The sequence below is a fragment of the Vanellus vanellus genome (assembly GCF_965231255.1).
Source record: "Vanellus vanellus genome assembly, chromosome: 1".
Classification (NCBI taxonomy): Eukaryota; Metazoa; Chordata; class Aves; order Charadriiformes; family Charadriidae; genus Vanellus; species Vanellus vanellus.
The window spans coordinates 147,643,115-147,657,623 of NC_138905.1; the positions used below are offsets into that span (position 1 = coordinate 147,643,115).

At 39.3% G+C, this 14,509-nt stretch overlaps 1 protein-coding gene across 1 annotated transcript in view; it reads right to left on the reverse strand.

Annotated features, from left to right (window-relative positions):
* GABRG3 (gamma-aminobutyric acid type A receptor subunit gamma3) overlaps nt 1-14,509 on the reverse strand; it is a gene marked incomplete at both ends in the record, with an annotated part of 332,566 nt that overhangs the window by 150,480 nt on the left and 167,577 nt on the right. The window contains 2 exons of the mRNA XM_082498342.1: nt 3,902-3,984; nt 6,274-6,494. Coding sequence (XP_082354468.1) covers nt 3,902-3,984; nt 6,274-6,494 — 304 coding nt within the window. The remainder of the gene's footprint in view (nt 1-3,901; nt 3,985-6,273; nt 6,495-14,509) is intronic.

The window sequence follows — 14,509 nt, forward strand, 5'->3', positions numbered from 1 at the left end:
GAGCACTTGAACAATTAACTGTGTGCAGGTGCGGGTGCAAACATGCTCACGTTATTCTGCAGTGCGCCTAGTCCTCCCAAATTAAGAAAATCCAGAATATTCAACAGTCCCACCAGTGACTGACAAAGGAAAACCAAAACCACGTAGGCCAGCTGGAAACCAGCCACGTGGCAACTCTAATGGAAAAGAGTTCCTTCAAGTAGCTTAACCATACGGACACTGGACGCTGTGGGGAACCAGGATCTTCTAAAGAAATAGACTGGTGCTCTTTGTAATCAACTCTAGTTTTAATTTTGCTTTGCATTTCATCCGAAACACTCTCACTCCCTCACCATAAAAAAAAATTAGTAGCCATTAGTACAGAGTGATCTCGTTATGCTTAATAGCTACTAATGCATTTTTCTTCCAATGATTTGTCCAAAACTTTCAAATCCTTATAAAATGTTAGCTCCCACAGTATCCTATGGTAGGAGTTCCACAATTAATTGTGCTTAACTTCTCATTTCCAGCCTGCATTTTGCTGCCTGTATCTTATTTGTTTATTCTTGTGCTGACATCATCCTTCAGACAGAATATCTCTTCCTCCTTACTGATGTTTATGTGAATCCTAACTACCGCAATAAACTAAATCTTATGGCAGAATCCTGAAATTAAGTTATTTCCACAATGCTCAAATCAGCAATGAATAGAGATAACCAAGGCAGTTTAATAAGCTACTTGAGTACCAAAAGTAGCACAGCAGCCTCCCTTGGCTCAGGAGGATAAACTAACCCAAATGAAGAACCACACTGACAGAATACTTTCATGCAGTAGTATATAGTCCTTTAAAAACATATGAGGAAAGTGTGATCATATAGTGCAAAATCTGTCAAAGATTGCTATACCAGGATAAAGTCACAATGCTGACTTTTCACATTCACAGGGAAATACACATTCATACCATGCACTGGCATTCATGCCAGTGTTGTAGCATCTCTGTATTAAAGAATCCCGCTTGCCGCATGGGGTTGATCACGCCAATCTGGCACACGGAGCGGGAAATAGCTGTCACGTTGCATAGCAGCCCCGCGTTATGCCATTGGGCTCAACGTGTCATGTAAGCAGTGTGCTAAGCGCGCATCTGTGTAAGGACTGTAACAACATGCACAAACCTCCCGCATGCCCTAATTTGCCAGAGGATTCATCTCATCACATCACCTGAAGCACATGCAAAACTTGCACAGACAATAAAGAGTTTTCAAAATATTTCAATGCTTTCTAATTCCTATAAAGGAGACTGGAGAGCTCCAGGAGCTGTTCTTGAACAAGGTTTTCCACAGGAAGGGGCAGGTAGTTTCAGTAACCACTGACCACTGTTAGCAGACTGAGATGGTCTCTTGTTCGTAAGCTGCTGTTTTCTCCTTATTCATGCTGGCAACCAGACCAAGCAGAGCTCAGTATTCCCACCTAAGGAATATCAGTTGTCCTCGGAGCAACAACAGGGTGTGAATTAGTTGGCAGTAGAGGAAAATACTCCACAAACGATTTGAGATTAGTTTCCCTTTTCTGAAATATCAAGGGGAATTTATACAAAAAGTAAGGAATTTCAAATATTAACCTTGTCCATGTGTGTGTAGAGATGTAGGGAATATTGTCCAAAACTTGTGCTTTTTTTTTGTGCTTCCCTGCAGTGGAAACTGTGAGAATTTGCCTGTGTGCTGGGGGACAAATGAAAGGGATGCAGAGGGACACGGAGCTGTGCTGTGAATTCTACAACCATTTTATTTTATTCAAAGATACACATCTTGGAATCAGTAATCAGCTTGTCCCCTCAGAAACTTGTCATAGCAGGCGGTAATAAATCATTCAGGCACTCAATCAGTCATTCACTTTGTCAGTCCCACTGAGCGTCATGTATCTTGAGACTGCTATGAATGTACGCAGCACTGAAAATACAACTGAGTTATGAAACAAGCAAATCACACAGGAGATGTCCGACTGTTATGATAATAGTAGTGCTAAAAGTGTTCAAAGAAAAGGACACAATTCAGTGTGAACCTAAAGAAATACACTCTTGTTATCAACATGACCAAAAAGATTGGTATTAGTTTAATATTTCTGCATGAGTTTTTCCATCTGGCGAGAAACTAGAAAGAACGCACATAGCAACTCTGACAACATTCAGCTTCTCCTTGATCCTATGTAATCTCCATAGATGGTAGTACATGTATTACGGTCATATATTTTTATGTTTTCAAGGCCAGAAGGGCTCCAAGCTCATAGATCTCAATTAGGAGGAACCTCTGCAAATCAAAGTATATTTGAAGCTCTGCCTTGGAGCAGAGCCTCCTGAAGTTCACACTGGTATTTCCTCTCTTTAAATAAAAAACACAGAGCACAACTTACTTGCATTCAGCAACTGTCTAGCTATTAGGGGACGCAAGGTTTGAAGCGACTTCCCTGTCTATTAGAGTTCACCTTCTTTGGATATTGCTATCGCAGGACCTATCAAATTTATATGGTAGGTTTAATTAGTATCTCTGGACTGGGATTTAATTTTTAAGATCGCACACTCCTTTCCCCGTAGCGCAACAAATCAGCAGTAGATTGCCACAAGGTAAGAGTAGCTTTATGCAGGAACTAAAGGTAGGTGAGGTGTGTGACAAGTGACAAGCGCTCATTAGCAAGGAAAGCTCATTCAGGAGTGATCTGCCTCCTGTTCAGTTGACTATGCATATATTCCACACATCTGAATTAAACACACTTCTGTTTTTGCCCAGGCTCATTTATATACATAGATCATAAAAAATGGCAATGTAGTGATAACGTTTTGGGGGAAAGGGAGATGTTTACACTGGCAGATATTTTTAAAACGTTTTCCTGGGGACAAAGAAGAATACACCCTGGATCAGCTGAAATGCAAATCCAGTTCCCGATTGAGAATTACCATTTGTGTACTATTCGTTAATGGAAATCAATACCCTCCTATCACAAGAGCATATGTATTATCAAGACATTAAATTGTGTCATTCTTTCATCACTTTTTAAGAGATGATGGAGAAAATGCTGTTTTCTAAATAGAAAGACAAAACATTACATTTCCCATTCACTTTTGGAGAACACAGATCCCGAGTCTTGGAGTTTATCAAAAGAAAACTCTTTAGTGGAGACCCTTTTAAACATGTTTGTAAAACATTTGCTTTGTGTGACTTTGGATTACAAACCTGTGCAGATGTACCCACGGGCAGACAGCTCTTAAGCTTTTTCAAATGAGTCAGCATGAAGATAACTTTTCCTCACGGTAGTATTGGACCTCAAGATTAACTCACCTGAATTTTGTTTTTCCATCCATTTCACCAATGCATTTGGTTTGCCTATTAGGTATTTATATACCTAATATACCAACAACACTACACACAATACAATTATCGGAAAAGCCGAGCAATAAAAGGAGAGAGTTTTACAGTAGTTACACCATTTGTTTTTATTATGGAACAGAAATGCATTGCCATGCTACTTGCTATAAACTCAAATGTTCAGAGATTGCTGAGCTTGTCCCTGAGCTGTGCACCTCCACAAGAAAACTGCAATTTCTAATCTCATTTGCATGTCATGATTTCATAGATTAACATAGCACAGGCTGGTATGAATATCTCCTCCTGCTGAAAGTGTGACTATAGTATCAACTAAAAAGGAGGCGTTTGGCAAAAAAGAACAGGGTGAATCTACAGAAAACTTCATGGCATAAGTCCATTGCCCAGGCGTGTTAGAGAGGAAAACAAAAATCCCCTGAATATCTAAGCAAACCTGAACTGCCTACACCTGCTGTGGAACAGTTGAACAACCCGACAGAGATCAGAATTAAACTCCTGCCTCTGCATACTAGTCGTATACAACAGTTAGGCATCAAAGCAGTACTTACAGCTAGAGAATATCAGAGGACACGAGTGCTCATCCATTGGGAAATTGTGCAGCTGCAGCTGGCACTCAGCGTTGATGGTAAGCCTACGGAGAAACCAAGCGTCTGTTACTACACATCGGCACAATGAACAGTCGGAGAAGGAGGCAGGGTAACCTTAGGTACCGTGCAAGAGCGCTTTGACATCTGTAGGTAAGGCCTGAAAGGAAAGGATTATATTTGCAGATTGATCATTGGCTATTTAAGCCTGATCCAAAACAATAATAATTATCTAAACCACAAATAATTTCAGACACGTCATTAAGAGTTTGTTGATCCCAAGAAATCTGTGCACGTTTTTCTGTGGACAATTCATCATTGAAGGACATGGGATGGAAAAAAACATTCTTTAAAAAACTATCAGGAAATATGGCTGATGGAGTGGTAAGTAATTCCACAAAATTAAGACCTCATAAAGAATCTTATAAGGAACATTCTCTGCATTTACCTATAGTGTGAACTTAAGATACTTTCAGTCATTTTGGACTATCTCTCGAAAACTTAACAAAACTCTGTATACCATTCTCAGTTGTACAGATGTAACAAACATCAGCAGAAATGGCTTCAGCCCCACTTGAAAGCTTGTTTTACTTGATATCCCTAACACAAAGAACATTATGAATGGAGCTGATTTTCAAATGACCATTAAAAATGGATAATCTTCAGTCTGATATCTTACAAAGTAAATCCATTCACCCAGGTAGATTGCATTAAATGCTAGTTTCTTATCCAGTCTTTTTCAGGAAACAGACACTACATTAATTGTGTACCTGAATTTATGCAGCAAGTGTGGGGCATGAGGCTTTTGTCTTGGCTTCTTTCTTTTTTTTCTTCTTTTCTTTTTTAAACTAATTCAAGAGCTAAAGGTTTGGGAACCTTTAGCTTTGGGAAAGGTTTGTCACAAATTTAGTATGGCACAGAGAAAATCTCTGTCTTGGAGAAGGTCACCTGTGAGGAACTTTTGCACTGGCACCAGAAGAGGATTTGCAGTGTCATGGCAGGAGTGCATTCATACCCAAAAGCCGGCGGGGAGGAGGATGGAAAGGCCTGGAGTGTGATTGAACCGTGTACACTTTCTCCTGAATACAGAACACTCATCAACACCTGACAGTAGTTATCGCTTCCATGCCATACCAATTCTGTGTGCTCGCTTAAGTCAGATAAATTGTTTTTGAATTACACAGTGTTATCAATGATCAATGACCATTTTAACAGGTCCTCCTATGTAAAAAGGAGGCTGACCTGAGTGGGCGGAAAGGACTCAAAACATCTTTCACAAACTAAAAATGCGCACTCAAACAATCCACTAGGTCAAGTATCACCCCATTTTTAGTCTTAGACAAATTTTGCAGTCCATTCAACAAATAGTTTCTTTAGTGATCGGTATTCAAGTCCAACTACTTCAATTGCCCTGAAATACTGAAGCATGACTTAATAGAAAAAAAAAACAGGAAAAAACAACCCAACCGAGAGGGTATTGGAGTTGACATCCTAATCACCGAAGTCTTTAGCTAAAGGCTATTGAAATAAGCAAGAGCTCTGTCACAGTGGAGCAAGCCTAAGAAGGGAAGGGCACTAAAAACGTCAGTAGCATTTCCAGCTGTTTAATTCCTTTCTTACTGTTTGCCAAAGACTTGCTACTGGAGCCCAGCTGCAGTTGCAAGTATGATCAGAATATGCTGAACACAATGACTGAAGAAAATGTAGCATGAAAGGGATGTTTCTGAAAACGTTTGCCATGTGGAATATGGCTTGTGGCAAAACTCCCTTCTAAGCAATTCGTCTCTTCCCTAAGTAAACACATATTTTGATTTCCACAGGCTTTTTTGATGCAAATATATACGGTATTTCTAATACCTTACAGTTGATGGTATCACAAAGATTAGAAAAACTCTTAAAGCCTTTCCTCCAGCAATTCGCCCTTGTGATGAGATGTGACAGACTATCTTTCACTGCGAATTCTTTGAAGAATCAAGTATTGGCATTAGCATGAATCTAGCAATACTTTATCCAGCCCTGCACCTAACACTGATCAGAAAGGTTTCTGACAGGTTTTATGGGACTACATGCCCCTGATTTTATTACAAGCTCTAAAAAGCCCAACGTATAAAATTTAGACAGACGTATTTCCAGTTCTCAAGGCTCCTATTCTAGAAAGACAAGACTTTGTTTTTTAAACTCTGCAGTACTTACGCCTGAATATTTCAGTATTTGTCAAGCACGGTCAGGTAAGCATCAGGAAGAAAACAGCAGAGGAGAACAAAGATACTACTGAAAATTACTACCACTATGCCAGAGGCAGGAGAAGCGTTCAGCCCTGCACGCCGACTGCTCACCTGAGGGTGTACAAGATCTTGCCGTCGTTCCATATGCGGAGGAGCTGGTTGGGGGTGGTGATCCAGTGAGCCTCCGCCGTCTTTGAGTTACGAAATATTGTGTCCGGGATCCAGATTAAGCCAACCATGTTGCTGTTCAGAGTCAGTATCTTCATGGTGCTGTTGAAGCGAAGACGGCTGTCTGTCCACGTCTGGGCAAAAAATATATCAATTTGATATTCCTGCAATGAAAGCATGATATGCAAATTGAAATCAGTTCCACGCTTCCCACTACTATTTGGTCTTTGATAAGGTCCATCTGGGTGTAGAGCAGCAGGATATGTTCAGGTCAATGGAGAAGGTTTCCTTTTTTAACTGCCTGAGGAAATACTTTTTTTCCTTCCGTTTTTTTTTCTCTTTCTTTTTCTCTTCCCTTTCTTTTTTTTTTTTTTTCCTCTAGCTACTTTGGAAAGCAGGCCAAACAACTCACTTGCCTTGGTCCTGTGCCATAACAATTTCTGCACTAGCACGTTTTTTTCCACCGTCTGTAACAGTCACAGCTACAAGATAGAATTTGCAGAGACTTCATTGTCACAGGGCAGACTGATAGAAGAGGTGTGAAAGACAAACAAGAGCAACACACATAAGGTGGAGAAAGGTGAATTCCCCTGCTTATGGCAATGCCTTTTGAGGTGGGGGAGGCGTGTAAATGCAATAAATTAATTGCTCTGTTTGTTACCAATTGTTCAGCCGCTCGGTTTCACGTCACACTACAGCAGAATTGAAAAAGCATGTTCGTGCTCCTTTACAGGCACCTCAGGTACCCCAAAGCTAAGAGCAGAGCAGTCACTAGCTTACTGCCCCAATGAGGCTAATATCGCAATTTACATGAATCTCATCCTTCCCTTCACTCCATGTTTACTGCTGTGTTTCTGTAGATAAGCAGTCATAGTAGGTACAATAGCAGAAACACAGTCAAACAGACAAAATTATATAGGTGAACATACAAACACGCTGATTTATGCATTTAATACCCCATGGAAGAAACTGTGCAAAACCCAGTATTTGAATTGTGAACTCCAGCCGCCAGAGGCTGGGAAAGGTCACGTTTGCATTTGCTGGTGTTCCTCTCCCTCCTTCCAGATTGCTCTACCTGTGGACCCTGTGGAAGCGGCCATCTGACCATGTCATGAAAGACCCTCTCAGCATCGCAGGGCTGGCCACATCCGCGACAGGGACACTGTTTGCTGATGTGACACAAAGCATATGATCTACAAGGCAGGCTAATACAGGGGCTGGGGATAATCCAGAGGACACCATCTCCTTACATCCCCTGGTAGATGCAGTCTTGGTATGTCTGAACAAAGAAGAATTAAGGCTGTGTGGAAAATCTGGTACGTTTGCCTTTGACCGCTCTGAACTTGTTTTTATTGCATTTTTGTTTCTCTATTCCTAAATTTTAAAAGGGAATGAGTAAAAAGAAATGATATTATACAATCAGCATGGTATATTTTTTTATTTATAGACAGTTAGAAGAGCTTGTAGTCTGAACTGAGGACGGTGTTTTTGCTAAGAGGCATCTGTTTCTCCGGTGTTATTACCTTTTTGGCAGGTCATCCTTCCAAAGCTGATGTTATAACACTGGGAAACCTAATTCGCTGACACTCTAAACCTAGTTCAAAACACACTCTGGGCCTCTCATCTCTAGACGGTAAATGATCAATAGGTGCATAAGTGGTGCCTGCATGCATCCAAATACCAGGTAATAGATCACCTTAGGAATTAAAGCCTAGCCACCAAAAGCATTAAGGACCATTTTTCTTCATAGCCCATCTCACTACCATTTTTCATTGTATTATTAGCTTTATTTTCTCAGAGAAGCTGACAGATTTGAATCTGAAGAGACTTTTCTTTCATCTTGATGAGCACAAAGCTGCACATCTCCACACGCTTAAAGGATGTGTAATGTGCCACCTAGCCCTAAGTATTCACCTTAATTCACCAGGTTTAAGATGGCAGAGTGCTGATCCTGTTTCTTTGCACGCAACTCTGGATCATTTTAGTCCTTGAAAGTCCAGTGACAAGAATTTGGCACATTCGGCTTCTATAGAGAAGAATATGCCAGCCATGTCTATAGGTTTCTCCAAATGCTGAGTGAGTAGACTTGCTTTTTTTAGCTCACATGTGAGAATCAGTATTTATAGAAGCAAAGACCGTTTGTATACAGCTGGCTAATGACAGTGCTGTCTTTTTACAGGACAAATTTTTGCATGATATTCATATTTGCTTTATTTTGACTAAATTTAGGAGGAGACATAATTCCCTTCTAGTGGATCGTACATATTTACTTATATTTAGGATTTTAGGATTTAGAATATTTAGGATTTCTACCCCAGCAAAGGAAAGAAAGCCCTTGAGCTCTGTAATACAGATTCCTGAGAAGGTACTGCAGCTAGATCTGAGCAAAGTGGGCACCAGAAGGAGCACAGATCTGTCATTGTGGTTTCCATCCTGACAAACTACTCTGGCTGAGAAACAGATTACATTAGCCTAGAAGCAGGGCCGTGTTAACACCATTGCCCAACTCCCATTTTGCATCTCCTTTACTTAATACTGCAACTAGAACACGCCAGCAATGATCATCATTCAAAATATCTCTGTAATGGGCCACCACAACTCCATTCATCTCAATAAAAGCATTTCAACTCAAACTAAGTGGTTCACAGATCTTCTCAGTTATTTAGTTCTTTAAGAAATGCATTTTTCTCTTTGTAAACTTTGGTCATAAAAAGCAAAGCAACATTTTTAAAAGTCAAGCAAAGTTGTTTGAAGTTAGTTGCATTGACTTTTTCAACACTTTACCCCTATTATTTTTATTTAAAGAATTTACAAAGTTCAGTCAGAATGTACAAACTGCAAAACAAAATTTTCCCAGTATAAATATATGCACATTTCCATTTAATATCTGAATTACAATTTCATACCTTTTATTCTCTCCATTAATCCTCTTTAGAAGTGAATGTTAGATTAGCACATCCTTTACATTAATCTTTGTAATTGCTTCAGTCTTCAACCAAGCAGATAATGGGGTATGACATGCATGTATCCGCTCTACTAGGAAGGGACAGAGGTTACTTTTGAAACTGGTACTCAGTTCTTCGCTTCTAATGGAGCTAAGCCTATGCACACTTTAGGAAAATTGCCTCTATCTTCACTGACGACACATACTCAGTTCCCAGTGAAGTCAACAGCTTCCATAAACTGCTTTGCACAAAGCTGGTACGGTGACCTCCAACACACACAACATTCAACAAGAAACTGCCAGAAAAAAGATTTCTATGATGTTGGTCTCAGATACAGGTCAATATAATATAGTAATATAAGAAAGGAATGCTTTTCATTTGCTACCTGCCATTTAGATGAATGCCTATGTTCAAAGACCTTTATGAAATGTAATGGTTGCACTTAGAGAGTTCAGGCAGGACATCAGGTTTCAGCAAAATGCATCTACAACTCCAATGCCATCCTTTATGTTCTGTTCTACCACTGTACTGGAGATGTTGCTAATATCCTTCTCATTCTTTCTTTTCTTGTTTTTAATTTTTGGCAGCAACCATTGATTACTATAATGAACACAGGAAGAAATAAAACCCAGGCAAATATCAATAAGGTTTCTCCCCAGCGGCAGAAAGGTGAAACTATGATGTTCTCCATGAAATGATGCCAAGGTTATGTACAGTAAAGTGTTCTGTCACTAAGTTTTCCTGTCTAACAGGCACCTAATTTGCCCTGCTACCACAAGAGGCTCAAGATTTTTCCTACTTATGCCACATATTCGCACTGCACCTGGATGCATTAACTGAAGCTACACTCCAGAGCGGCCACACTTCTGAAAACACATTCTCCTTGAGAAGAAGTAAGGGACAACTATACAGGGAAAAACAGGTCTGCATGTTAACATTAAGGGAAATTCTAGGGAAATTGTATTTCCTTTCATATATCACATATTGGTGAGATAATATAAAAATTCTCTGATACAAAATTCAGTTATAAACGTGAAGGGATTGAGAGAAGAATAATTTATTATCAATTTTAATAGATTTCATCATGTTTGACTTTAAAAGTAAATTCCTAAAGCATGTTATGTATAAACTAAATTCCCCACACTTAAAAACTTAATTGAAATGGAATCTGTTTGAGGATTCCACAATCTGTCCAAACCTTAGGAAAATGGTTTTTTTAATAAACAATTTTAAGAAATTGAAAGAGCAAGAAAGTGAAACTAGAATATGAGAATGTTAAAGAATCGTGACATATACAAGTACTCGGCTGAATCTCTAACTACATAACATCAGGCCTTTTAAAAAAAATTAAATTGCCAATGGTTTTTACTGCTTCTGGAAAGACTAATGCTTTTCATTAAAATTAAATCCGTTTATTTGTATTTTGTTTGATCATATAAAAATATAACCTCTGAGTGAAATGTCCTTGTTTTCTTTCCCCCATGATAACAAGCTTATGACCAAAGAATTTGTCATCGGTTCTTTTTTGCAACTTCCCTTAAATGAATGTGTTATCTTATACTTTTCATCATGTAAAAAGCCAGGTTGTCCTAATTGCAAGACTTATTAAGAAACACTCAGTACAATCTGAAAGTAGTAACTAACATTCCATCACTGAAAACCCCTCTATCAGCTCCAACAAGGTCATCTTTGAAAATGGGATTTTAAAATCAGCACTTATAATGCTTACTTAACTTCCAAAGTAACTTCTAAAACAAAGAAAACAGATTATGGTCCTTTTACCTGTGCAGTATGCAAGTAATTGTCTCATGGATAACATTTCTTCCCATTCAGGGGGGCATGACACACAGTTAACAACAGTATTACTTGCAAAGAACTATTCATAGTCAGGGTCCTAACTACTTGATTTTAGCATACTTTTACATTTTCAAATATTCCTAATGTGGTTCCATAAGTTCCTTGAAAATAATCAAGCCAGCAGTGAATTATTTGCCCTTCAACTGTTTAGGAATGATTAATGATAGGGAACACCTTGAATGAGCCATGGTTTGAGGCATCTGTAGTCACAGAGAAAAATACATGCTTTTCAACAGAGTCTTTCATTGTTTTCTCAGTCAAAAGAGGAGCTAACATGTTGTTGGCAATACATGAAGCTTTTCTCCTACCATGATGTATCATTTTAGCTGTGGGTTAATCCTGGAAAATACAATTTAATTGGCTGTCACAGTTGGGTGATCTATTTGAATGACTATGGATAATAGTATGGTATGCCTTTGTTGCTTCTGCTGCAGCCTTCTCATTTTCTGCATTTTCACAATTCCTCACAACAACAGTAACAACAACAACAACAACAACAATGTCAAGAGTCTTGTCCTTGGGAAAAAAGCAAGAAATTCTTGCATGATACTTTCCAGGTTCTTACTGTTGCCTACCAGACAATATACCATCACTTCAAGACTCCATTTTCCTCTACTGTAGGAAGCCTTTGGGCAACTATTGCCATCTTTTCTGATCTATTCATAACTATTTCTCTGACTCTTCCAAAATATTTTTTTTTTCATTGTAGAGCCTATATCTTGACTGTTGACAGAGTGAGGCTGTCTTTGATTAAATTTATTACTGGGTTTTCTATGAGGCTGGTACTTGATCAACGAAAACCACCTAAATAATTAGAGTCCAGTTTAGATTATGAGCATTCTGTGCCCTCCGCACCCCTTGTATATCATGCCAACACACCACAAACACTGGTCCCATAAGCTTGAAACTAAGCTAATAAACTGTGTAAGGGTTAAAATCTCCTCCAGCTTCCAAAAGGCTTAACTTCACCAAACTGTGTAATCCTATTTCTAATTCTTAAACTGTTCTGGAAATAAGTATCAAACTTCCCTTTTACATTTCAGTCCAAAACATTCAATATGAAGTAAGCTTAAAAGAATTAATAAAGGTAGAACCATTTACATGCAAACAGTGTTACAGAAATGTTAAGCATTATGATTTAAGATTGGGACAAGGGTCGAAGCTGTTCAGGGAAACAGGAGAGAAATGGGAGCAAAATCTCTGAAGGGTGGGGGTATCCCTCTTTCTTCACTCAGCCTAAGACCACAGGTGAACACACCCAGAAACGTTCTTTCTCTGTGCCCTTGCCATGCTCAGATGAAAAGTACTAAGAGAAGGCTTTGAGACACCGTGTGTTAATAGGAAATGTCCCAAACATTAAGGTGACATCTGTGATGTCTGTTTCTTTGGTTTGCAATTTGGTGCACTTGAAGAACATTAAATGAGGGTAAACTTTTCAGAGTTTGAAGTTCATCTTCAATAAAAGAATATTTTTCCACCCCAGCTCACCGCTGAAAGGAAATTTTAATCAACAACAGAATTGCCAACGATTACCCTGCAAAGGGCTGTCCTGATGGATCCAGCTGCCCCTTTCATTGTGTAACAAATGAGGGAAAGAAGAAATGGTCCCTGAAACAGGGGTTGAGTGGTTCCCTCTTCCTGAACCAGAACATTCACACACCTGATATCAAAACACGAAGAGTAATTCTGGGGAGCACAGCCCACCTTTAGCTTCCTTGAGTCATCATATCTTACCCTGGATAAGTGGGCTGGAAGGAGGAGAGGACTGCCCTTTGTTTAGGTGGAACATCTGAACAGGCTTTTGATCATTTGAAGAGGTACAGGCTGTGCTCATGGCTAGTTTTGATCTTGATGGAAATAAATACTCCCAAAGCAATTGCTGCATGATGTGCGCTGTATGTTCCCCAGATTGCATGGTGTATTGATTATAAAAAGCCAGCAACTATGGTGATTCCAGGAGAGCCCTGGAAGGCTTAAAATGTTACCTTAGCGTTACTCCCTGACAGATACTGCTTGGTTTTGCATCATGTGTGCAACTTGCGTTCCAATTTTATAAAATTGGTAAACATCTCTCGGATATCCTGTGAGAAGGAACTGAAAGTAATGGAATGGTCTACCGTTTTCCAGCGAAGCTACTTTGAATCTTACACACTCCCTTTTTGTGGAAATAATGCAGAAAGAAATAAATGAAGTCTGCTGGAGAATTCCTGGTAAAATAAACAGCGTATTTCATACACAGTGTATGTTCAAAACACTTGTGGTATCACCAAGACCGACACATGCCTTCTGTGAGGACAATAATTCTCACATGCATGTTCTGAAAGTTTTCCTTGCTTTCAGCATGGCTTGGGATGAGCGGAGTAGCACCATTAGAGATGCCTGTAACTTTCCACGAAGTATCTCTGCCAGTGTGGAGCTTCATTTCAGAGGCTGCTCAGGAGCCAAATGGCCTTTTTTTCCACTGTCCGTGCTCCTGCTCCCCCTCCAGCTCCTACCTTTATTCCTAATAGTCTCTGAGAGGGGGAAGAGCACAGGAAACACTTCCCCACTTTTGACCTTTTTTCTGTTCTTAATCTGAGTTTATCTTATTGAGCAGCATTGAGGCTGTACCTTTAAAAGACCCCCAAAATAAATATACAAACCAAAACACAGAACGATTAGGTTTACAGTGGTAGTAAAATATATATCTTTGAAAACTTTCCAAACTGTTTTATGTCTAGAAATACTTTGAATAACTTGCTCTTTTGTGAGAATTTGCTTTGATACTTTCATAAAGTTACAAGCATGATGGTTACATGGAGAAAATACAATGAAAGAAGCAAAGTCAACATTCAGATTGTCACCACAGTATAATGGCTATTCAGGTTAAATAACACTGGCAAAATCTTTCAGCAAGCAGTCACAATTGTCTCCATAGCTGAATACTTTGAGTCAAAAAAAAAAAAAAAGCTCTTCTCATCACTGCCTCAGCAGGAGTCTCCGAGTAGGAGGATGGAAATGGAATCTTGTCTTTTTCACTATAGAGTTGCCCTCTGGCTGCTTTAGGAGATTATTTCACTGATTTCTGGCTATTCTAAAGAGTGAAAAACAGCTAACCTCACACTGAAAACAAAACATGCAATTATCATTTAGCATTTCCTTTCCCTGAGAAAACATTTATCTGTTTCTCTGCACCTATTTTGGCTCCTTGGAGACCAGCTCCAGTCCTGCTGTATTCCAAATAACTTCTTACACTTAGTGGAAGGAAGGGCTAGAGATGTTTTTCTTGGCCCATCCCCAGAGATCCCTTCATGCCTCCTCCTCACTCTGCACTGACGGGTTATGTCTTCTGGTTCGATCAACCATTCCACAATCAGAAACACAGCATGAAATTAGAA